At 41.4% G+C, this 23,670-nt stretch overlaps 1 protein-coding gene across 3 annotated transcripts in view; it reads right to left on the bottom strand.

The window, feature by feature from the left end:
* Positions 1-23,670, bottom strand: part of diaph2 (diaphanous-related formin 2) — a 340,142-nt gene that overhangs the window by 142,894 nt on the left and 173,578 nt on the right. For all 3 annotated transcript variants that reach the window (XM_035160754.2, XM_047340479.1, XM_047340478.1), the window contains exons 21-22: positions 8,768-8,869; positions 4,743-4,837 (exon numbers count right to left, since the gene is read on the bottom strand). In XM_035160754.2, coding sequence (XP_035016645.1) covers positions 4,743-4,837; positions 8,768-8,869 — 197 coding nt within the window. The remainder of the gene's footprint in view (positions 1-4,742; positions 4,838-8,767; positions 8,870-23,670) is intronic.

The following is a 23,670-nucleotide window of genomic DNA, read 5'->3' on the forward strand; positions in this document are numbered from 1 at the left end:
ACAGGAAGGTCATGGCCAGCGATTTAAACAATGCAAGTGAGGTAGAATATGCACTAAGCTCAGGGCGTTCTGGGGGTCTTGTAGTGTCAAACTAAACACAAACACAATGCAACCAGGCCCCTGAAGCCCAGAGCACACATGGCTGACTCTTTTACACACAAATAAGGTCTACAGGACCCTTCCCTTGCTGTTTCTGCTGCCAGCCAACAATAAAAAAGAAAAGCTTTGTCAGGCTGTCGGCCCTTTAAAAGCAGACCTTTGCCAAGCTTTCCGAGTCTCAATCTGTTTTCACTGTGCCAGTGTTCATTATTGCCTTTGATTGTTCCTTCATCTCATTGTTGTACAGAGTAGTGGGGGTGGTGGGGCTCTGATGTCTTTTTAAATTTGATGAAGCTGACCTGATATAAAAAAGTGACCTCTGTCCACCAGCACTATGAATATTGTAGGGAAATGAGATAGAGGGAGAAAGACACAGAGAGAGAGAGAGAGAGAGAGAGAGAGAGAGAGAGAGAGAGAGAGAGAGAGAGGTTGCATGTGTGTGTGTGTTTGCTCCTGTGCAACGGCCTTACACACACACTCACTGGTGGGATGATAAATGACAGTGCAGCGGCTCGGAGATGGAGGAGATAACTGACCCTGTCTTTACATTTGCATGTACTGAACGTATGTTTGTATGCCGTCTGCATTGAGATGAAAATAAGTGTTGAATTGCAAGGATTCGTATGGAGCCCGGATGAATGGTGAGAGCCAGGACTGTCTGACAGCATTCAGGGATGTGTACATCATCTCTGAAGCATTGATGGGCCCTAATGCAGAATAAGGAGAGCCAATCAGCTCCTATCTATCTACTCTGCCAGGGTGACACATTGTGGGGGTACTTCAAGGCCAGCGCGCTGCCATATTCTGCTGACAAATCATTACATTAGACATGTCGACGGAGAAGGAAGATAATAAGATTGAGTTACAGAGTTTTAGATGCATTATGAACACCTCTTGCTTCCTTGGTTACTTCCATTTTCACTATTCCTTCCATTTATCAATTCTCCACTTGCTTGTCACCGCTCTGTGCAAAAATAACGCAGCAGAAGAATTTTGAACTGGGCTAAATTTTGTCGCGCTTTATTTTCCTCTTGTGTCAAGTGCAACGAGAACAGGTAAATTGGAGCCATTGTTTATCAGAGCTCCAGGTCAGTGTTTGTGAATCCAAGCAAACTTTGTAGAACTGCCGGTCAAGTACAATACATCAATACCAAGCTTGGAGCATTCTTTACTTTACCTTTAAATAAACATAAAGAAATGCTCACTGAAGCTAAAAAGAAAATATGGATGTCCGCAGCAACTGTGCGTCTCTCACATCTGGTGTTTAATATGACATGTAGCTACTCATGGTGGTACCTATGCCAACAAGGGTTTTTAAATTAGAAATCACTTAGCCTTTTAACACACAATTCTTATGTTTTTAATTAATAAATTAAATGCGGAAGCAGCAGGTGATATCAATCTGTGAAAAGTAACTAACAACTAATGGAGCACAGCAGTATTTAAACAAGGGTTGATCAGAGGCAATGCCAGCTTCATCTTACATCTCGTACATATTCCCTTTATTTAAATATGTTTCCTTTCCATCCATCTTGTTTTATCTCTTTTTTAATTTGTGTGTATTTTCGGTGCACACGCTCACCCACTCTTAACATTAGCAAGATGGTAAATGCATTTCCCTTTGTAATTGCCCAAGCCATGCCGACACATTTACTCTGAATGTGTGTGTGTTGTCCATGTGGATAAATGGTGATTGGCGTGTGGCTGAAAGTGGGTGGTGTAGAGTGATTAATCAGCATAATGAGTGTAGATGAGCGCTGTGCAGATGGAGCCCACACTCAGGACTGTGTCACCCAGCAGGAAGTCTCCAAGTCTCGGGGCATGTGTCGTTTGCTTCCTTGTGAAATTTGTGAGCTCATTTCTGCATGATTTTATTCTATAATCATCTAGCTCCTATTTCAAAATGTGTGACTAAGCAACGTTTTAACATAAATACAAATGTTGTCTCTCTTGTCAAAGTTTACCTTATAATACTGTGTACATTCAGAAGAACTTTTTTTCTTGAGGAGCAATTTGTGCTGTCCGTCAAACACAAGATCTGAGTTTTCAGTTCTTCACAAGAAGCAAAAGCCACCACAGCAACTGTGTGGCATGAAACTATCTGATTAAAGATGAGTTTCTTTAGAAATGAGCATTTCACAAACAAAAAGAGACAGAGAGCGACTTTGAGTGATATCCCCGAGCAAAAGGCAAATGTGAGGAACTGCCTCCATGATAAAATGACAGTGGAGAATTTGCCAAATCGTCAACCACCCAGCGTCACATTGTGAACATGAATACATTCAAGACAGCGCACAACATTTGAGATGAAGAAAGAATAAATTCCATATTCAGTGTGTGGGTTCAACCTGATAATAAATACAATAATGTGAAGCTTTCAATTTCTATGCTGTCTTTTAACTTACTCGCAGGAGGTTTTGGACGCCTTCAGTGTGTCCCCTGCTCTGCCAACATATGTTCACTCTGTGAGCTTTCTGTATGCACTTGTGCGCAATGTGAGACCTTCCCACTGCCTTGCTCACATAACTGTCGTTGGCACTGTCTCACAGCAGCAGGAATATTACGTGAGGGGAGTATAATGCTCTTACCCTGACGTTCAGACCTGGAGCAGGAGAGGGCAACATGTTTTCTTTGGTGAAGGTTTTGATTTCATTACTTTATATTCATGTACTTAATATGCAATTGTCAATTAGATAGTAATCGTCATGGGGAATGAAGAGGAAAAACTAAGTTAGAGCAAACGCTTGCTCAATTTGACTTGGATAAATGTGACCACTGAATACGGATCCCACTACAAACATTTTCTGAAGAGCTTTGTCTTAATTGTCCAGTCCCAGCATTACTCTGGTCTTAATAAGCAGTGACTCACTTGCACAATGTGGGCTTCTTCTGCACTGATAAGTTAACTCAGTTGGTCCCCATGCCTCCCCCCCTTTACGTTGTGACATTAGCTTGGTTCCCAGATGTTTGTGTTAACTCTCTCACTCTCCTGAGCCTTGTTGAGCCTGTCTCTTTGTCAGCAGCCTCAGAGTCCTGGTTCATATTTATTAAAGAGGGATATGGAAGAGGACAGAGGAACAACAGAAACTCTCTCAAACAGGGTGAGTAGCTGCTTCCGTGTGGAAACAAGAACCTCGTTTTTTTAAACACTGAATAAAAGGATCTTAAAAGGTCACAGCAGATGCCTGTAAATACATCACTTCAAAAGACGTGGGAGAATTGAAGGGGTAGCTTTTTATCTTGTCTCGGTTTGTCAGACTTTTTCTTTTTGTGCGTTTAAATCGGTACCAGTGCCTTGTTGGCCTTGAGAAGAGCTACAACTATTCAAGAGCTCACAGTTAAAGCAGATTACTGACCAGTTGCTTCAGTGTATCTTGGTCAGTGGTACCTGCTGGGTGGCAAGAGAAGTGCTTTGTTCCGCTGTTCCACACTCATACTGTAAACCAGCCCAGTCGTTTGTCTGGTGCTGTGTGCAACAAGACCTCGGTGCTGAGGACACAGCTGCCCTGCTGGCAGATGGAGTATTTTTACTTTGCTATAGAAAGGCTGAAGGTTGGAAAAGGTCAACACCTTAACTTCCTTTCTCCGCTGCGAAGCAGAGGGGGGTCTGCCGTCTCATAATGTGCACGCTGCACTTTCTGCCAGATTGTGAGCCAATTAAAGGTTATCAGAGCTCAAAATAATAGTCCTGCAGGGCGCCTCTCTAGATAGGACCCATCTTAATACTGTGCATATCCCCACCATCTTTTACTAGTGTCTGGGATCCAAGCAGTGGGGAGGAGGCAGACTACTGCGCAAGTTATTGTTGATAAGCCATGTGGGAAAGGACACATATATCAGCACAAAGGTAAGTCTTTTATAGAATTATTGTTCCAAGGTAGGGAACACCTCGGACAATGCCCAAGGCTGGTTGGGAAAAATATCAAAAAATAACAATCTCACATACAACACTCGTGCACACAACACAGTGAATCTCTGTCAATATTATCCTGAAATCAAATCTTCTATTTGCAGCTCACTCCTAAGGTCTAAACCCTCTTCTACAGATATAAAACATAAACAAAAGATAATAAGACTGCAGCAACGGTTGACACAGGGACATTGCAAGAAATATTAGTGCAGATTGAGGCTCATGCAGCTCAATGATGCATCTTCACCTCAGATGCACCTGCCCCGCTTTCAATTAATACCTTCTGAGACAAGGAAAACAAAAAAATAAAATAGGAGCAAAAACAAGTAGCCTTTAGGAGGCTCATCAATCACGGTTTAAGACAAAGGCAAAAGGAAAGGAGGGTGGAGTTGAGGAGACTCTGCCAAGTCTTGTCCTTCACCATCCATTATAAAAGGCTGAATAGGGTGGGGGGGTCTCTGTGGTCCACACGAGAATGAGCAGACTGACTTGTCCAAATTAAAAGACCATACCAAAATGGGGTTGCCAAGCTCCCAGCCAGACACCGCAAATTAAAAATTACACATTTTTCTTTTCACATGAACATGGACAAAGAGTCACTCTGTCACACACCCACACACACACACATTTCTCAGAGGATAAAAATAAGCGTGTGTGTGTACAGATATAAGGGTGTGTGAGTGAGTGAGAGACAGTGAAAAAACTAACACACCACACTGAACATCAGTCTTACCTGGATGAGTGATTCGCTCAGTCTATCCTCGTCCACCTCCAGCACAATGTCCCGGATCTCTTCATAAGGCAGGCGGAACGAGCCCAAGAAAATTGCTGTTGTGATGGAGAGAGAAGAGAGTCATTTCCTCTCCTTTTTTTTATTAGACTGCAGGGTTCAAAGAGACATTTCAGCACTCATCGCTCCTCAGACAAAATGACCACAGACCTAACTTGTCACTTGGAAAAACTAATACACTTTTTGCCCCTCAACAGGATAGTTTGTGTCGCCCGGACGAAAAAAAATGGGAAGGAAAACATCAACATTTACCCCAGACAGTGAGAGGTGCCACGGTAATACCACCCCTGCTTGATTCTGAATAAAAAAATCAACAAAACACAAAATAACAATAAAAATAATAACATTAATGGTAAAAATAAGAATATATTAGCTGTACTTGTTAACGATAATGGTGTCATCTAGGGAAACTAAGTGGTTTTGTTTGGGCGGATGAGAAGCAGCACACTGAATTTGCCTGAGGGGACAGCCTCGTGGGTGTGTTAATCTCCAGGTGGGGTGTCTACAGTGGAAATTGGAGCTGATGGTGTATCCAGGTGGAAGTCACAGGTGGAGGTTTGGTAATGAGTTGGAGGAGACTCACTCAACAGCTGTTATACGGCTACAGCGCTGGGACCTGATGTCTGTATTTTGCGTGCAACAAAAGGAGGTTGGGAGTCTTTCTCCTCCTTTTTAATTATCTGTAACTATGTTATCTATTCACTTACATGTAATGCCATTTATAATGTTTTTGACGTGTGGTGTAAAGTATGCTTGTATAACATTACATTTCATTTAGCTGACGCTTTTATCCAAAGCGATTTACAATAAGTGCATTCAACCATGAGGGTACAAACCCAGAACAACAAGAATATACAATTTGCTTCAAGAAAGCCAAACTGCAAAGTGCTATATGTAAGTGCCATATAAGTGCTACTAAATGTATATACTTATTTTGAATCCAAGGTGTAGTCGGAAGAGATGTGTCTTTAGTCTGTGGGGGAAGATGTGTAGACTTGCTGCTGTCCTGATGTCAATGGGGAGCTCGTTTAACCATTTGGGAGCCAGGACAGCAAAGAGTGGTGATTTTGTTGAGGTGTAAGGTTTGACCATGTCCTGGATGTAGGCTGGGCCCGATACGTTCGCAGCACGGTACGCAAGTACTAATGTTTGGAAACGGATGCGGGCAGCCACTGGTAACCAGTGAAGGGAGCGGAGGGGCGGAGTAGTGTGAGTGAACTTAGGTTAAAGACCAGTCGAGCTGCTGCATTCTGGATGAGAAGGGGACGTATTCCCTTAATGTTGTGCAGCCTGTATCTACATGAAACTGGTTGTTACAGTAATGTTGGCAGTAAGGAAGAGTTGCTTCTATTAACTAAACTTTAAACGTCCTGGCTTTAATGTTTCAGCTTTTTATGTTAGTGACTGAGAACTGCAGGATGAAGGGGACGTTTATACCATATAATAAAAAAATAAATCGCCAACAAACCACACTTTGTTGTTGACGTTCATTTATTTATAAATGTACCCCATTGGTTTTACTGCATCTTTACTGAGCTACATTACTATCTAATGGAAGTTCCTTCCATTCTCGTTTGTTGTTTTAGTGCTGTGTTCCTTATCGTCTCTTGTTGTCCAACTTTTGTTGCCATCTAGCAGAAGAATCTTTACCTTTCTAGTTGCTCTGTGCCACTGTGGAGTGCGGTCAGCCTGCACCTGTTTGGTAATTTACTAGCTGTGTGCTAGTCTAACTGTGGCAAAAATACAAGTTGTCCAAGTAAAGGTAGATTTTTGCAGCACAATGCAAGTTTGGTGCAGTGGTTTTCCATAGCTGCAGCTTTAACATCTAAACACTTTTGTTTTTTTGAAGACTACTGTGACAATTAATCCTTATTCCCTTTTTCCAAAATTCCAAAAATGGCAAATTGTTGTTCTACTATTATGAAAACAGGCTACAAATGAGCTGATGATTCAAATGAGTTATGGTTGTTCTTGGTTTGAGGTCTGCACTCAATGCACAGTGCACTCTAAATAAATCAAGAAGTGCGTTGTCATTAAGTACTGAGTTATTGTTGCTGTACCCAGCTCCGTGTTCCTCCACAGCTCGGATCACATAATTGCATCTTTTCCTTTTACCCAGACTTCTTACTCTTTTCTTTTATTCACAACATGGTGTGTCAACTTATACAGAAAAACATTTTTTTTATATAATGTTTCAACCCTTTGCTTTAATAACAAAGTGAAATGGGTCATGGAATTGTTCTCATTGTAGGATTATAGTCAAAATAGATCTCACTGGGTAATAATATGTGTAGGCCCATGTCTTATGTCTGCATTTTCTCTTAATTCAGGTCTTAGCCAGAAGTCAAATGCTCACCTGCAGCCTATTGTAAAAGCTACAGGTAGGGGCAGACAGATGGACAGATGGCAGACAGGATTTATTAGATGTATGAATAACCACTGTACCATGAATACTTAAAGTGGCACTGACATCACCATCATTCACGTTGCTCCACTACCCACTGAACCTTCCATACCACGACACATGAAAGGGAGTTTACAGGTTTCTGCAGCAGCCAGTGAATATGATCTACGATACTGATGTGTCTCAGCGACTCTGGGAAGCTGTGTAGGACAACATGCGTCCCGCCCCTCGCCGTTCTGGAAGTGAGATTTTCTGCACTTATTTCTGCTTCATGACAAATTCAAAGCCCATCTGCTCAGGCGGTAATCAAAGATGGCAGAGACACCTATCAACATCCTGGCAGCCCGTAAACGAGTGCGGTGACATGCGCACACTGGCACATTCGGAAATGTGCAAACACACACACAGACGCTTCTATGTGTCATCCTTATGTTCATGCCACATGCCCCTTTCTGACATCAGACCCCAATATTTTGCCTGATGAACTCATTCATCCGCCCTCTGTTCATGGAAGATAATGTATCAGCAGCACACAGGATGGAAATTGGTTTGGAGGCACAAATAACTGTTGGTGTTTCTCTGATTTACATGCATCCCCCTGCTTATTTTAACATTTTGGTTTGCTTCCAGTTCTCACCCACAGTATACAGCACCACCTATAAACACACTCAGTTTACAGTGTGAGCTGTGCCACTGCATACCCTTCTCCATGTCCTTTAAGGAAGACAGGGAGGAGAGACATGGACAAACAAAGGGGCTCGCGTAGGGGTTGCACGGAGGGCGACCTGTAATCTCAGCAGTTGACATGCATATTTCATGAGGTGTCATCATCTACATTGTAGAGGTAATGTGTATCAAGGCTGAGGATAAAAACCCCAACGAGCTGGGAAAACAATAAGAAATGCTCTACCCACCAATTAACACAACACTGCCAGCAGTCACTCTGCTTTTTTTTGTTTTTTTGTGTGTGTTTTGAATTCAAACAAATATTTCATGGGCTTGAAATCAAGGGGATTCATACTGAGGTGCCAAGGCTGAGCTGTTTGTGGAAATTTGAGGCAGAAGGCCTGAAATTAGCCCGGAATATAAAAACCATCCCATCCACCATACTAAAATAAAGAGAAGCTTGGTGGTTCAGGTAAATAAACCAGCATTCACTAGACATTTAGTTCACTTCTGCTTCTAGGGATTAAAATCCCCTACATGCAGCTTTAGTGCTCGGTTCTGATAGAAATTTGCTTTACACATGATTTCAGACAAGGAGCCTGAACACAGTCTATATGCACTTGTGGCGACTGCTAAACAACTGCCAAGAAAACATTTCCCCAAAGGACTTAGCAAAATACTACCAACGTTAAGGGCTTTCTACTGTTTGTTTCCTACAAACAGCTTTGTTGATCTGTTTTTGTGGGGGTATGAAAAGGCCTGGAGTGGCATGGACAACAACACTGACATTTCTGATATAAAAGGTCGTAGTTTAGAGAGAGTATGAAGTAATGGTGTTAAAGGTGTGGTTATCTGCCAGGAAATGTCAGCTGTGTAAAATGTAACTGTAGATACTTACAAAGATTCTGTGCTGTCTTTGCGTCCAAGATGCGAAGCTCTTTCACCTTTTTCTTGAATTGAGGCGTCTTGTCGTCAGTTTCATCCTTCGTGTCTTTTTTCACTACAGGGGGAAAAGTAACGTTTTCACAATTAAACATTTTCAACAACTGAACGTCAGGTTATTTAATCACAATCTCACACTGGCTGCTTTCAGTTGTGTAAAAAAAATAAGGATTTAAATGACATTCAAAGATATTTATTCATCATTTGCTACAACAAGGTGAAATAAACAATTTGCATGCATTAGAATGCAAATACATTTATGCATGTTAAAACAGGAGCTGACGGGCCAAGATGGGTAAGACAGCAACAGATGGCATAAACCAATTAAACACCATAGTTTCCATACAGGCCAACTTGAATATTTTGGTTCAATATTACTCTTCTCTTAATAAACGACAAAAACAAAACGGCTACTATCAACAATCTAACACGGATGCAGGGATGCAGCCTACAATTAGTACAATAATTTGAGTAACACACAGAATTGGACATATCACAGTGTAAAAGGAAAATTCATGCTGTGTCTTATAAAATATGTTATACTCCTTGTGTCCAGACCTACACTGGTGAGACTGCTACACATGTGATTTAACATAAAGCCGATGAAAGAGAGATGTGATGGATGACAGCCTCCTTCATCATCACACTGACACTACATGATGTGCAATATCATCAGATGCAGCATCAGAGCACGCACCTTTAGATACATTTCCCCTCTTCATTTGTTTGTGTGCGCCAACATTTCTGTCATGGTGACAGTGGGTAGATGGCTGATAGGAGCAGCTCCTTCCCTTAGGCCCTGTCTGTCAACTTGCTCGAGCCAAGGAGATAATTGTGTTACCCCCCAGAATCTCAATCTCCATTAAATGCTCAGTGTGTAGAATTTAGTGACATTTAGTGGTGAAGTTGCATGTGGCAGCTGAACACCCCCCACCTCACCCTCCCCTTCCCAACAAAGACAAACAGTGGTTTCCTTCAGTTGTCAAGTAGGTGTTTAGTTTGTCCAGTTTGGACGACTGTAAAAAACATGGCGGCCTCCATAGGGTGGACCCACTCCTGATGTAAATATATAACAATCATAAGTATTTAAATATAAAAGGCAATTTGTACACTTTGAATGATTAAACACTGGTGAAAACACAACTAGGATTATTTTACAATCAATTTATTCCAATAGATCCTTTTCCCCTAAAAAGCTTACACACTGAACTTCTAAGTCTCTGTTACGTGACTGAACACAACAGACAAATTGGTCTGAATGAAGAGAACTATGTTTTCATAATGAAGACATTATTAGGTCCAACCCCATGTCATCATGTATAACTCTTTATCTGTACTTATACATGAACATGTACAGACAAAAGTACTGAGAGTAGGTGAATGAGGTAGCAGAATGGGAGAGAGTTGGATTTTCTACACAAAAGAAACAATAAAAAGCAGCAAAATTAAATTAAACAAAGAGTTCCTCAGCCCCTTCTGTCTCCTCCCAATGGCTCTGGGAGAGGCAGCTCGCTTTGTTGCTAATCATCACAACTGCTCTGTTTAAACTCAAGGTGGGAGTCTCCCAGGAAATGTAGAACAAACAATCTGCTCCCATAGCGCTGGCTTGCATATTTGAAGAAACAATCAAAGAGGCAACATCTCCTGGGCACCCACAAGAAGCACTGCTGAAGGCACCTGCCTAACTCAAGTGCTTGCTGTCAACACATGTCATCAGGGAGGCAGTTGTTTACTGTATTAAGAAGTGCTAAAATGGGTGTTAAGTATGAACCGATGCTACATAGAGTATTATGTTTTGATTTTCTGTCAACATCAGAGGAGGTTTCTTTAGAAACAAACAGAACTCTGCACTCTAACTTAAAAGTCTACTCGGAGCATGAAACACAACAGGCAGATTTAACTTTGGACTCGGTGGAGCTCAGAGACGCTCATTGGCCAAAGACTTTATTTGTTGAGGGAACATTTGTGACTTGAAATTGACAATTAAAATGAAGTTGCCACTAAATTTAAAATGAGTAATTAAGAAGGAAAAAATGCAGAGTAAGGAAGGAAGGAAGGAAGGAAGGAAGGAAGGAAGGAAGGAAGGAAGGAAGGAAGATGTCAGATGCTTCCTCTGAGCAGTGCATGTGGACTGATGTGCCCTTGAGGAACTGCACCCTTTCATACGGAGAGAATGACTATAGATGGCATATTTCAACCAAATGGATTGCCACAACACTAAAGCTTTTTTTATTTCTAACATCTCCAAATAGTTGCCGGTTACTAGAGACTACATGCACCACATGGCACCGGACTTAGGGCAACTTACATTTTGATCAAAAGATTCAGTCTTGTCTTTTGTACGTGTGCAGATACATGCCCATCTATTTTTTTTCTGCCAAGAAAGCTTAACCTGTCTAACAATGTAGGACCATAACAGCTGATCAAAGTGCTCGCCAAAACTTAAACGTGTTTTACTTCTTGTCCAGCGGCTAAAATATAATACTCTGACAACAATGCCATCCCTCTTGGACAGATTTATATTTGTTAATGGAATCTCCCAAGCCTTCACACTGAGAAGAGCCATTTGTGATGAGTAGAGTGTGGGAGGTTGTTTTTTTTTTTGGCAGCTCTCTGGTTTTCTGAAGCCATTGTGAAAAATTATGACTTAAATTCACATCAGATAGAAAAAACATAATGTCCTTTATGAAACATGTTTTTGTTGACTTTGAAAGGTTACACATGAAGTGTTAAAATGTGATAGTGTGATAGAGTAATACAAATATACATTCACTTTAATTTTCAATCTGACTGATGACAGGTTGTCAGATTAATTGAAAGAATCTGTCTCTGTTCGACACAGTGTATGCAATTTCATAAGACCTTTCCTAAATTGCTTAGCCACATATCAAACATTGGGGGTTTCTCAGATTTGCAGAATTGTAGCAGCACTTTTCTGGATGGCAGTGGGGAAAGATAAATGGTCTAGGCTTCTTTCCAATCCATCAGTCTTCCTGACTGAACCACCGCAAAACAGCACTTATAGAGACAGTGGAAGAAGCCAAAGAAAAAAGCCTCAGCAAAAAAGTTGAATAAATGACCGTGAACTTTGAATTGTATCAAAGCATGACTAGAACTAAGTTTTCCACACAAATTTCAGGATCCATTCTTTATACAAATCTTCCCCAAAAGAATGTGATGATGAATGATTTGAATTTTGTAAAGTTTTGTAAAAATGAGACACTGCTTTTAGAATATGATACAACAGTCAAGAGATTATCCAAAGCAGAGATTTCTGCTCATGCCATGGGACACTAGCCCCGGAGAAGTGTTGCAGTGAAGTGAAATTTTAGAAAGCAGAAGAAATTTGAAGGCAGAAGTTGAAATGTCTGCTGCAGTTGCTGAAAAGAGATAAGGTGATTTATACCAGCGAGACCACTCCCTACCTCCTCCAAACTGTGAAGACTGGGCCCACTTGACCTGGTTTAAATCATATCAAGTTCTCCAAAGCCTTTCAATAAAGACAACACCGGAGACCAAACACATAATTACTTAAATTATTCAAGGTCTCCTTTAGCCTTTTTTGGAATGGTTGCAGACAAATGCAATTCTTCTGTGTTAGGTTGTCTTACAGGCTATTAATTGTTGCTGAATTAAATAAGGGGCCAGCAATGTAAGTAATTTTCAGGAAACCTCAGTTCATGAAAGACTGGAACAATCTGTTGAACTATTAACAATGACTTCTAAGCTTTGCACCCACTGTGAAATGCAGAATTCAACTTCCACATAGCTGATTCTTGGGCCAGGTGGTCCTCTATAGGAAATTATAAGGTCAAATGCATTTAACTTGATAATTGGCCACGCACGGTTGAGAAGAGACAAGCACCTATTATTTGTAAATCGTTAGTATTTCACAATGATTTATTGTAATATATTAACTTACGGGGGTGAGGAACTTTGAGATGCGCGTCAAGGAGGAAGTGTTTCAAAATCATGTTTTAACAAAACACATGAAAGATTCACCGGAGCCAACATAAACACATGAAGAGAAGTCTCTGGTGAGAATACACATTCCATTAACTGAGGGGGAGTGGATGCTTGCTTCATGCCAAAAGGAGTCACCAAACTGATAGAGCTCTCATTGGAAAAATACAAGAATGTTTGAGCAAACACAGATTTGGCTTATTAACGATGACTTGGCAACTATGTTAAGCCTTCTCTGTGGGGCTTGGACTGAGGTATACCCTCGGGAAGCGCTGTGATAAAAAGAGTTCTCCAACACTTGGACATCCAGTCTGTTTGCTGGCCCAGAATCACTATGCTGGTTGCCTTCCATGCGATATCTCCCTCAAGACGTTTATAAAACCCCGGGCATTACAAAGCTAAACACTACCACATGTTCACTTCCGGACACAGACTATCCGACTGAGCCCCGCTACCAGACACCATAAATGCGGGGGCCTTGAAAATAAATAAGAGAAACTGCAGATGACAGGTCTTCAACAAACATATTTAAAGGCAAAGGAACACAGAGTGGAACAGACAATGTGGAGTCTGGTCCTCTACGAGGCAATTTATTCCCTCAAATGTGCAATCTGCCTGCAAACATGTGCCCTGTCCTCCATCTCAGGGACTCACAATGAGGATTGAGCTGCTGGAGAGCTGCCAGCCAGTCTAAAGGAGATGGGTTCTGAGGAAGAATCACTGGCCTTGCCTGATCCACAGAAATACCAGTTCCACAGAGGTGTTTTATGTTGCATATATAAATGTCTTATGTTGCATTATTAAATATTTTTTAAATAGGTGTTGAATATATATTAAAGGTAACTGAATGGTACTTTTGGAAGATGTAGACAAAGGTGCTGTTCAACTGCAGTATACAAAGGTGTGCATCTTTTCTTTAGCCCATCCTCATTGATTTGAAGGGGCTGGTAATAATACTAGAGACGACTGTCGACAAAACACCATGAAGTTCAGCAGCAGCACAAATTACAGCCTGAAAAACTGTCCAAGTTTAATATACACCTCTTCAATAGAGTTTCAACAAAAAGTAAACATTCGTAACGATTGTGAATGTTTGTAGGGGGAAGAGTGACACGAGTTGGATGTATTGCTACAACCCACAGACTAATGTAAGTGTACCAGGAGTCTGCTTATAGTTTTCGTTGACATATGCTGGCTTATGCGATCGTGAATTCATCTTCCTGGATAAGATTGTCTCATTCTGCTCCGTTCCGAGGCACCTGACAGAGGACATTTTTGTGAGACAGACCTGAACTCTGGAACGATTGCAACCAGGTGCTCCATCCTCACAATGGGCCCACTCATTGTGAATTGGAAGTGTGCACATTATTTGGCCGCACCAACTCAATCATCCACCCTGCTCTACGTATTTGGCTCCCTGCGACTTCGCCATCTTCTCCAAAATGAAATTCAAGCTGAATGAGATTGCGATCCAATGAGATCCACCGCGTGTCACAGATGGTGTTCGACGCTCTCGCGGATCAGGACTTCCAGGGAGTATTCCAAGTGTGGCAGAAGTGCTGGAAGGGATATATTGCCACACAAGGTGGCTACTTTGAAGGGGATGGAATCATAACTTAAATCAGATACGGTTTTTACTCGTTAGAAGTGAAGTCTGTGAACTTTGTGATTGCAGCTTGTGTATATAGATGTTATGTTTGCACGTGTGTGTGAATGTGTGGACATGTGTGTTCTTAATCCTTTGAAATTGAGTATCTCTACATATTAACTCATAGTGAACCATAGGAATTGCTAAACATCTCATGGCATGATAATGAATTGTGAGAGGGCCCAGTCATTGCTGGAATAATGAGTGAGACCTCCAACAATACAGAGCACACTACAGATCTGAACGCACCACTTGCCCAGTGAAATCCAGCTGTGACCAATTTCTCCCGTAGACTAAGGCTAAACAGAGGTTGCTTTCTCAACCCCAAAGACAATTTGCAGGGCAGATACACACAACTCCATCCATTCCTCCTGCTATCATAGTTCTCAGAAGCATACTCCCACCCACAAGTCCCTCTCACTTACAGACATTCATATTTGTCTTCACTTTCAGTTTAATATCTGCAGTGATTGTGTGTCCAAAGACAGAAATCATTTTGTTTGCTTATTTGGTTTTCATGTGCTCTTCTCACATAGCAATGACACATCAACTTCAAGTTATTTGGATAAGTTATTGGGTTTGATAGTATATAACCTTGACAGTGCCAAAGTGCCAAAGCTGTTTTTTTTTATTTTATTTTTTTTAGAAATACTTCTCAGCTCAAGGTGAACCATTAGATTGGAGCTGCAGTTGGGGGAAGAGATGGAGCTCTCAACCATGCAATCATCATCATCCCTAATGATAACAGGGAGTGGGGGAAGTGGCTGATAATGATAATGATGATGGAAACTGTGGATAGTGTGGTAAGTATGAGTGCATGCACACTCGTGTGTGTCAAAACACAGTCCCAAAAATATGGATGCACCTGTTTAGTTTTTAGGCTTTCTAGTTTCTGTCCCACCACCGAAACCATCTGGTTCTGGTTATCTAAGATGTCTAAATAAAAGGTGTGTATTCGGAGCAGGATGTGTCCTGCAGAGTGACACTGTGACCTGTGGGCCAGTAATGTTTTCAGTATGCAGGGAGAGGCTCAGCCCACGGTGGAAATTTCACAGCTGGACCTGGAACAGGGCCCAGTAAGAAAAACTCCTACTCTTCTAATTGAAACAACACAGATCTCCCTTAGTGACCCACTTCCCAGTTTCTATTCCAAGAGGAGAGTGGAAGGACTCCTACAGATGATAAATGCTTTCTATGGAAATTATAAGAATCTGTAAAATAAGAAGAATCAAAGCAGTATTGTGTGGGTTAATGTGATAATATATGCTTATTATTCAGTTAATGGATTTAATTAGGATTGTTTTCTTGTAAATGTAAACCCTGACATATGTACTGTCTAAATGTCTAAATCAAGTATACACAGCCAATATCCATTAGATCTTTTTACAGTTAAGTTTTTGTATTGATTACAGGAGATGGAATAATGCTGCAGTGTCTCTCCTGGGTCACAAATCTGCCATCACAACAACATAGAACAAATGAGTCCAAAACAAACCAAAGTTGAACACGTGATAAATCCCACGAAGCAACGACTCTGAGCATTGACACTGATATGGATCTTGGTATAGCAATTCAACAAGTGCCTTTAATCTGCCCACATCTACACATGACTGTTGTTCTCTCTCTCTCTCTCTCTCTCTCAGAGGCAGGGAGTGTGGGAAGGCTCTGACTCTGCCTCTTAAATTGGTCATGGAGACATGCTCCTGGGGGCAGTGAATGGACTGAGCTTGACAGCCAATCAGTTTGAGGAAACTATTCACTGGTTGTGTCAAAACAGCTCGTTGTGACCCAATGCGCTTGAGCACTGGTGAGAAGGCATAAGCTGATGGTCCAAATGGCTGCCCCTGGCGTCCGCTAAGACCCAGGCATGCTGTCCACCTTAAGCATTCAGCAGACAACGCAGACGCTGGGCTTGTGTCACTGTGAGGGAATGAAGAACAGAGATTTGAAGCTAAGGCTGTTCCTTGGACAGCTGGCAGGATTACTGATGTCCCCATGGTCTCTATTACCTCTCCAACATCGGGCTACATGGGACCAAGCCCAGAGAGAACCCCCCGACACATGGTGAAAGAGGATTTTTAAAGCTGTGCACCTATACTGCTGATCACCTGTTAGATATTGCATATATGTGTCTGTTGGCTGTCTCGGTAAAAGTTACATGAAAATGACGTTTCACCCCCTTGGGTTTCACAAATACACGTCTAGCCTTGTAGCCAGGCTATTCCAAACGCCCCTTGGTTTACAATGAACTGGATTTTTCCTTATTCCAAGTCAACATTCTTATGCTACACTGTAGAACAATGCATTTTTTTTCCTTCAACACATGGGTAAAATAGGACAAAATATCTCCTGGATGCCATTTATACTGTCTGCTACACAAGAAAAAATGCTTGGGTTTTGTCTGTGCAGTGACTGTCCTACTTTGGAGCGTGTTCGACAAGGTTGCATTTTGTTCATTTGTTAGCTGACATAACATAATCTGCCCCCTTTCTTTTATAACACAGATATTTGTTTACCCTTTCAGACACAGCCCTGTTCCTTGTTTATTACTTCAGTATGGAAATAGGATGCTAAACAAGTAAAAAATAAATAGAACTTTGATTTTCATTCCGTCACAAGACATTTAGTATCATCAGTTTGTTCGCTTAAACTTTAACTGCTTGGGTTTGTATTTAGGCCACATCACTATTGATACATTTTTTTCTCAACCTTGGATCAAGACATAACTAACTGTCAAGTGTGGCCTGCGCAACTATAAACCATCGAAGGCCATACCCACGAGTAAAGAGACAGAAAAAAGTTAATAAAACCTATATATTTTTTATTTTGTCTCTCTCTATCTCTCTCTCAATGCAATCCACCTTTTCCTTTAAAAAAAAAAATGAAAGATGCAGGTGTATGTAAGCAAAGAGCTAAGACGAGTGACTCATGAAAGGTTGTCAAACAAGGGAAAGACAACCATGCCTATGTTTTATTTTTAAGAAATTCACTCAAGTATTATCTCTTCTTCTTGTGAAGGTTAACCGATAGGTTGATCCAATTTGTCTACTGAGGCATGAAAGGACTTAAGAAATACTTCACATTTCTGTGCTGGAAAATGTCAAGGTTTGCTGAGAGATGCGGGCAAGAGGAGGGGAATGACTTTTTCTGTTTCTGGCAGCTTGACTTCACGCTTGTTAGTAGAAATAGGTTTATCCTTGGCAATCAACACAGGGACAGACATAAACAGTATAGCTGTAAGTCCCCAATCACATAAAAGGCAGCTGGTACCATTCCTGCCGCTAAAATGCATGCATTGCAAACCCCCTCCCCACACACACACACACACACACACACACACACACACACACACACACACACACACACACACACACACACACACACACACACACACACACACACACACACACACACACACACACACACACACACACACACACACAGACTTACATACATGTACATAGAATAGAAAACCTGGGTCCACAATGTTGTTGAAGCAGCAACAGCTTCCTTCATGCCACCTCTTGATAACTATTCCTCACACAGCTGCAGAGAAGCATGTTCTGGTGACATGGAGGTGTCAAAGCAGGCCTGCCCTGATTAAAGATGCACCATGCGGCACCTGGGCATGGAGTTAAATGCGAGGCAGGGAGAATATGAGCGTAACGAGAGGCACTCAGTCGTGAACTGCATTTGGATCTAAAAAAAACCCGCAGAAGTTGCTGAGCTCCTCACCTGCCCCGATGTTTGCAAGGACTACTTCTCTGTCTATCTTCCTCCTATGTTCTATTTTGATGAATATACATGCATCGTGGCTGTTTTCAAACATTCTGATAAAACCCAGTAACATCTTCATTGCAAACGCTGCATTGTGACCATCACGCCACGAAGCCCTCCTGGCACAGTCAGCCACCATTAGCGTGTTAACATTTTGTGTCACAGTAAGCACTGAACTGAAAAATGTCAAAACTAGATATCGTGCTACTGCATATACACCTACCAGTGTCCTATTTATAGATATATGCTTAGAATTTAAGCGACAGAGTAATTGCAGGTGAGGAGTACTTGTGTGCCATGTGTGGGTGTTGTGTCCATGTGGTCAAGGACAGTTAAGAAAATATACTCTAAAGAAATAAAGACGAGTAGAGGGAGAAGGATAATGAAAAGGGGCCTAGTAATATAGAAAAAACAAGACAAAGAAAAAGAAAAAAACATGAGCAATTTCAACTACAAGTACTGCTCTTGCTACCAAAAGGCATCAGAACTGAGTGACTCAAACACTGTGGCCTTCTAGTACATGGAAACCACTTCCTATGAAATAAGTACTTCAGAGAAGTCACTTCTTCCACTGGCTGCGAGCAGACATATAATAAGAGACGTGAGAGTCATAATTGTCGGGAGAGACACTATGAAGACGACAGGATCTCTTAAGAAACCGGACGAGACCTTCATGAGTGCTCAGAAAGAGCTGAACTGTAAATAGACGCTCACAAATGGACACCTCATGTGAAACCCATTATAATTGCATGACATGAATAGCAGCGAAACCAGTAATTATTTAAAATTGGGATTACAAGAGTGCACCCCCCCGACACTACATAATGTACAGTACAGGGTCCAAATCTTGATTACAATTATCCTTTGTTTAGTCAGTGAGAATAACAACAGGTGAGTCAGGCTTAATGAGTGATAATTACAGACTTGCTTTTGTGCTCAAAGAGACGGCAGGAGGTCAGAACCCTGTATGTAAAGCAGGCTTTTGTCTCTGACACCACACGCCTGTTGACTCCAGTAGTTGTACTGTAGCTGGATTCTGGAATTGGGGGTACCCGTGGTGTTTTTGGGCACCGAGCGCTGCCGACCATTTAAGTGCAGCCCACCTCTTAGCGAGTCACGCTACTGCACTGCTGTCTAAATGACTTGGATGTATTATCCTATGTTGAAAAGGATATTGAGGGATTGAGTCAGTCATTCATTGACTTTACAAAAGAAACTTATGTGAGTCAGTCACTTACATAAGTTTCTTTTGTTAAGTCAATGAATTCAAAAAGCCATACTTTTGAAGTACAACATATATATATATATATCAAACCTAGAGTAACTTCCCAGTGAATTTACTCAAGTCGAGGAAAAAGAGCAAATGAATGCAACAAACTATTTTACTGAGAACAATATATTTTACTAGCAAGACCTCATAGATGTCTATCATGGTGATGTGTAAGATGAGCAGTGAGCTCAGCGATGTCCAGATCAGATCAGAAAATCAAAATAGCCTCCATTAGGTCACTGAGCCTGCATCTACATTGCGTAAGGGCATGTGCTGAAACACATACTGTGCTTTAATAAAGTTGCTGTGCTGTGCTGATCAAAAGCAAGTACACAGACTTCTGCTGCTCTAAGCCTTTTCAGTAGGTGCTGCTGGATGAAGGGGAACTGCGTGAGGGCAAATACATATCCAATGGCCTAAGATGATCTCGGGAATGTGTGTTCTTTGTGCAGTTTATTTGGCCTGGTCAGCCTACTCCACTGCAATCTCTCTCTCTCGCTCTCTCCCTCTCACACACACAAACGCACACATACTCGCACACTGGCCTTGATCTTGACATGTGCCTTTAGAATTTTGTGGACTCCCTGGTCCAATCCCCTCTCTGGCTGACTGAAACAACCTCTGTAAACAAAAACTCAGATATATATGAGCACAAATCCACATCAGAATATGCACACACTTAAAATTGCACATACAGACTATATAAAACAGAAAAACAGATCAATGTGTTCCACTCCCAACTGTCATTTCACCCATAAAACCCCCAAAACAACAGATAAACACAGGCTGTGCTCGCACCTGATGTTTATCTCCAGTCAGTTGTCAGGTAGACTTTATCGATGTTCCGATTTGCCTCGGACATATAAAGCCTAAGTGCACGTGTTAAAGAAAAATTGCTAAATTTTGCCAAAAGAAATCGTACAAGAGGAAAAAAAAAGCTAAATCATGATGACATTTCTACGACGATAGAATTGGGTTGAAATGCAAGAAATGTGTGGAAAAATACACGCATTAAGATGATGCAGTCCAATACACACAATCTGTTTATGTCATGGCACATCTATTAAATGCTTGATATAGTGCACGCAGTAAAGCACACGCTGCGCTTTGCACACTGCAAAACAAAATTTCGGTAGCTTCAGAGAGCCCTATATCAAACTTTACCACACAGGGTCGTTGCTGTTTAACGCAGGAAATATGCCAGGCGATTCATCACACTGCGTTGTACAGTACTGCACCGTCCTCTGCAGTCGACTATCTCTAAATAAATTATATTTCTACATTCGATATGCTTTTATGACGCCACTTTCAGGGTGAAAACACACTGTCTGAAACACTGCCATTACAGCTCTAAACGGCAGAGTTTGTGGTGCTTTTGACATGTAAGTACATCACTTAAGCAATTTGTTGCTCTAAACGGTTATTGCTGCCATTCTCTTTAGCACCAGCCCCTGGACTGATGCGCTCAACCTGAGAAATGTGTCCGAGGGAATCAACATGAGCAGTAGAAAAATATACACTAACAAGTCCTCCACAGTGCCAGAGTGTGTGGTTCACACAGTGCCGTCTGTCGTGATACACTGATTTATAAACCGATGTGGAAAAACATGACAGAATTTCGAGACGTTTCTAAATTCCAGCAAACAAAAGGACAAACGCTTTCAGAACTTGAAAATGACACTGAGCCACGTTCGTGTCTGAAAAGAAAGCAGAGCACGATTGCATTCTTGTTCCTTGTTCCTTTTTCTCCTTTGTATCATATATTTTCGCTCGATTCACACTGATCCATCAGGCAGTGCTGGGAATGGAGAGGAGGGGGATTCACAGATCCGACAGCACAGGATAAGCTTTGGTATCAGAGAAGGTGGAGGAAGAGGGGAAGGATATACAGCAGACTCCTCCCAGAAAACCCTAACTACTGTAAAGCAGAATTGTCTGTGTGTGTCTATGTATGTATGGGCAGGATTATTTGTGCACACTTCTGTATGTGGACCTGTTTGAATGCAAAGCTACTGATAGAGGAGGCATGTTTCTCATTCTGATACAGTTCCCCCGTTGCCTCGTCTTTTTCAACCGAGGAGCAGTTACCTGTGACAGGAGCTTCTGGTGGGGTTGGACCTCTTGTAAGAAAAGTGGGAACCACTTCACCACTGTGTTTGTCAAAGAAATAAGTAAAAGCAGCCGAAAGAAAATCAACACTTATGAGGGACTAAATTAAATAAAGAGACATTAATTAAAGTTTAATAACAAAATGCCTAAATCCTCAGTTACCAACGCTCAAACGTTTTTGATTATTTTAAATGTTTGAGGACAGATAATAAATATTTCCCAAAATCTTCCTCTCTGACTCCAAAGTACATTTTATTTATTGAAATTAAAATTAAAATATGACCTTAACTAATGTTGTTTATTTGAATTTTTGTATATAATCTAATGTTAAAATTAATGGATTTAAATACTGAGATATTACTGGCTGTTTGTCTAAATTGTTCCCTTTACTCACATATCCAGGATTGAGCACTGGCTAAATTTCAAACACTTTCAAGAAGAAAAGGTTGTGACTATCAATTCCTCCAAGTGTTCATCCTCAGAAACGTAAGAGTCCATCTTCTTTCACAAGATCTTCAAACAAGAACATACCTTCAGAAAATAAATTCTCCAAGTTGCACACACATTTCCGGACCCAGATAATTGCACGGCAGCCTATTTCAGAGAAACAGGTGGCAGCATGTGTTTTTGAGGCTTGTGACCCACCATACCACCCACAAACAGCAGCGTCCTATAGGACTTCAAACACTCCCTCTGTTCTCCAAACCCTCCAGTCCCCACTCTCTCGGGGAACCAAGCACCTGGCCCAGAGTTTCATATTCCTCTCAGGTGTGCCTCCGCAGCATTGCACTAGCCTGATATGCACGCATATTAAGTACTGTATTGGCATTCTGTTTTTTCCAATAGTTGCTATTTTACTTTTAAAGTAGGCCACCGCTGAAGGACAGGGCACATTTTCTGCCTTCCAATTTCATCAGATGGAGGATGAGTGGTCTCCATATCCCCTCAGCTTCATAGTGTTTGTGCAATGGAAACTCTCACAGAAATCCTGGTTTATCCTCATGTTTATGCCATTATCATGATACCTACAAGCCACAAATCCATCCTATTAATCAAGCTTTAAAAACAAAACACTAAGCACTTCTACTTCTACTTTCCTCATCCTCAAATAATCTCTTAATTGGAGGTTCTTTACGCTTCTTCTCTTCCATAGTCTCCCAACCTCTTCTTCTCTATCCACCCTCTACCTCTGTTGTACGGTAGCTGTCTTCTTATCAGAGGTGGGAGCTCACAGAGAATTCCCAGTAGCCATCCATGGGCCTCAGCTTTAAGGGATTCCACACATTTAAAAGCAGCAGAGGAAACCCATGCTGACTCCGTTTCCCAGGGGGAACACAGTGGTGGAAGGCAGTGGATACATTACATCTACCGCTACTCACAAATTCAGAGTCGTGAGACCCTTTTGCATGTTGTATGGCCCCAGCTCATTGTAGAACCAGCCATGGCATTAAACAATGGTTGGTCAAACCTTTCTTTCCAATGATGACAACTGTATAATAAAACATTTTGAGCAAAAACTTCTGGTTCTCCAAGGGAAGGCCAGAGTAAAAGGAACTCAGAAATGTATCATTTAGCAAATTACACTACATCACATTAAAATCATTTGTATTCATTGAATACATTCAGACGTCAGACAAGAATACTGTTCTGCACATCTTGCTGGCCCATCACCAATTCAACCCTATGACATTACTGAATTCTACAAAACCCCTGCCAATGGAATTTCATCCTCATTCCACCACCTTGCAGGGGGAAAAAAAGCCTAATATAGCTCATAGACACACGCCTCGTTGTGTTAAATGTTGATTAATCCATCTCTTGAGAATCTTCTTTGAAAACAAACATTGCGATCCCGCTGTGTGCCGTTGGTTGCTTAAAGGGCGGGACAATCATAACATGACAATCAAAACACTTCTCGCTTAGAAGCCCGGGCAGAAATATGCGCTGGCTGTGCTTTCTAAGGTTCTGGATAAAATAATTGTCAGCAGTGAACGCGAGGCTTTACCATCTGTCTACTGAAACAGATATAAAGAGAGAATGTGGGTAGTTAAGTTAAGGCAGGGTGCTCTGGTTTATATCAGGATAAAGATGA

This window comes from Hippoglossus stenolepis, chromosome 7 (genome assembly GCF_022539355.2).
Source record: "Hippoglossus stenolepis isolate QCI-W04-F060 chromosome 7, HSTE1.2, whole genome shotgun sequence".
Lineage (NCBI taxonomy): Eukaryota > Metazoa > Chordata > Actinopteri > Pleuronectiformes > Pleuronectidae > Hippoglossus > Hippoglossus stenolepis.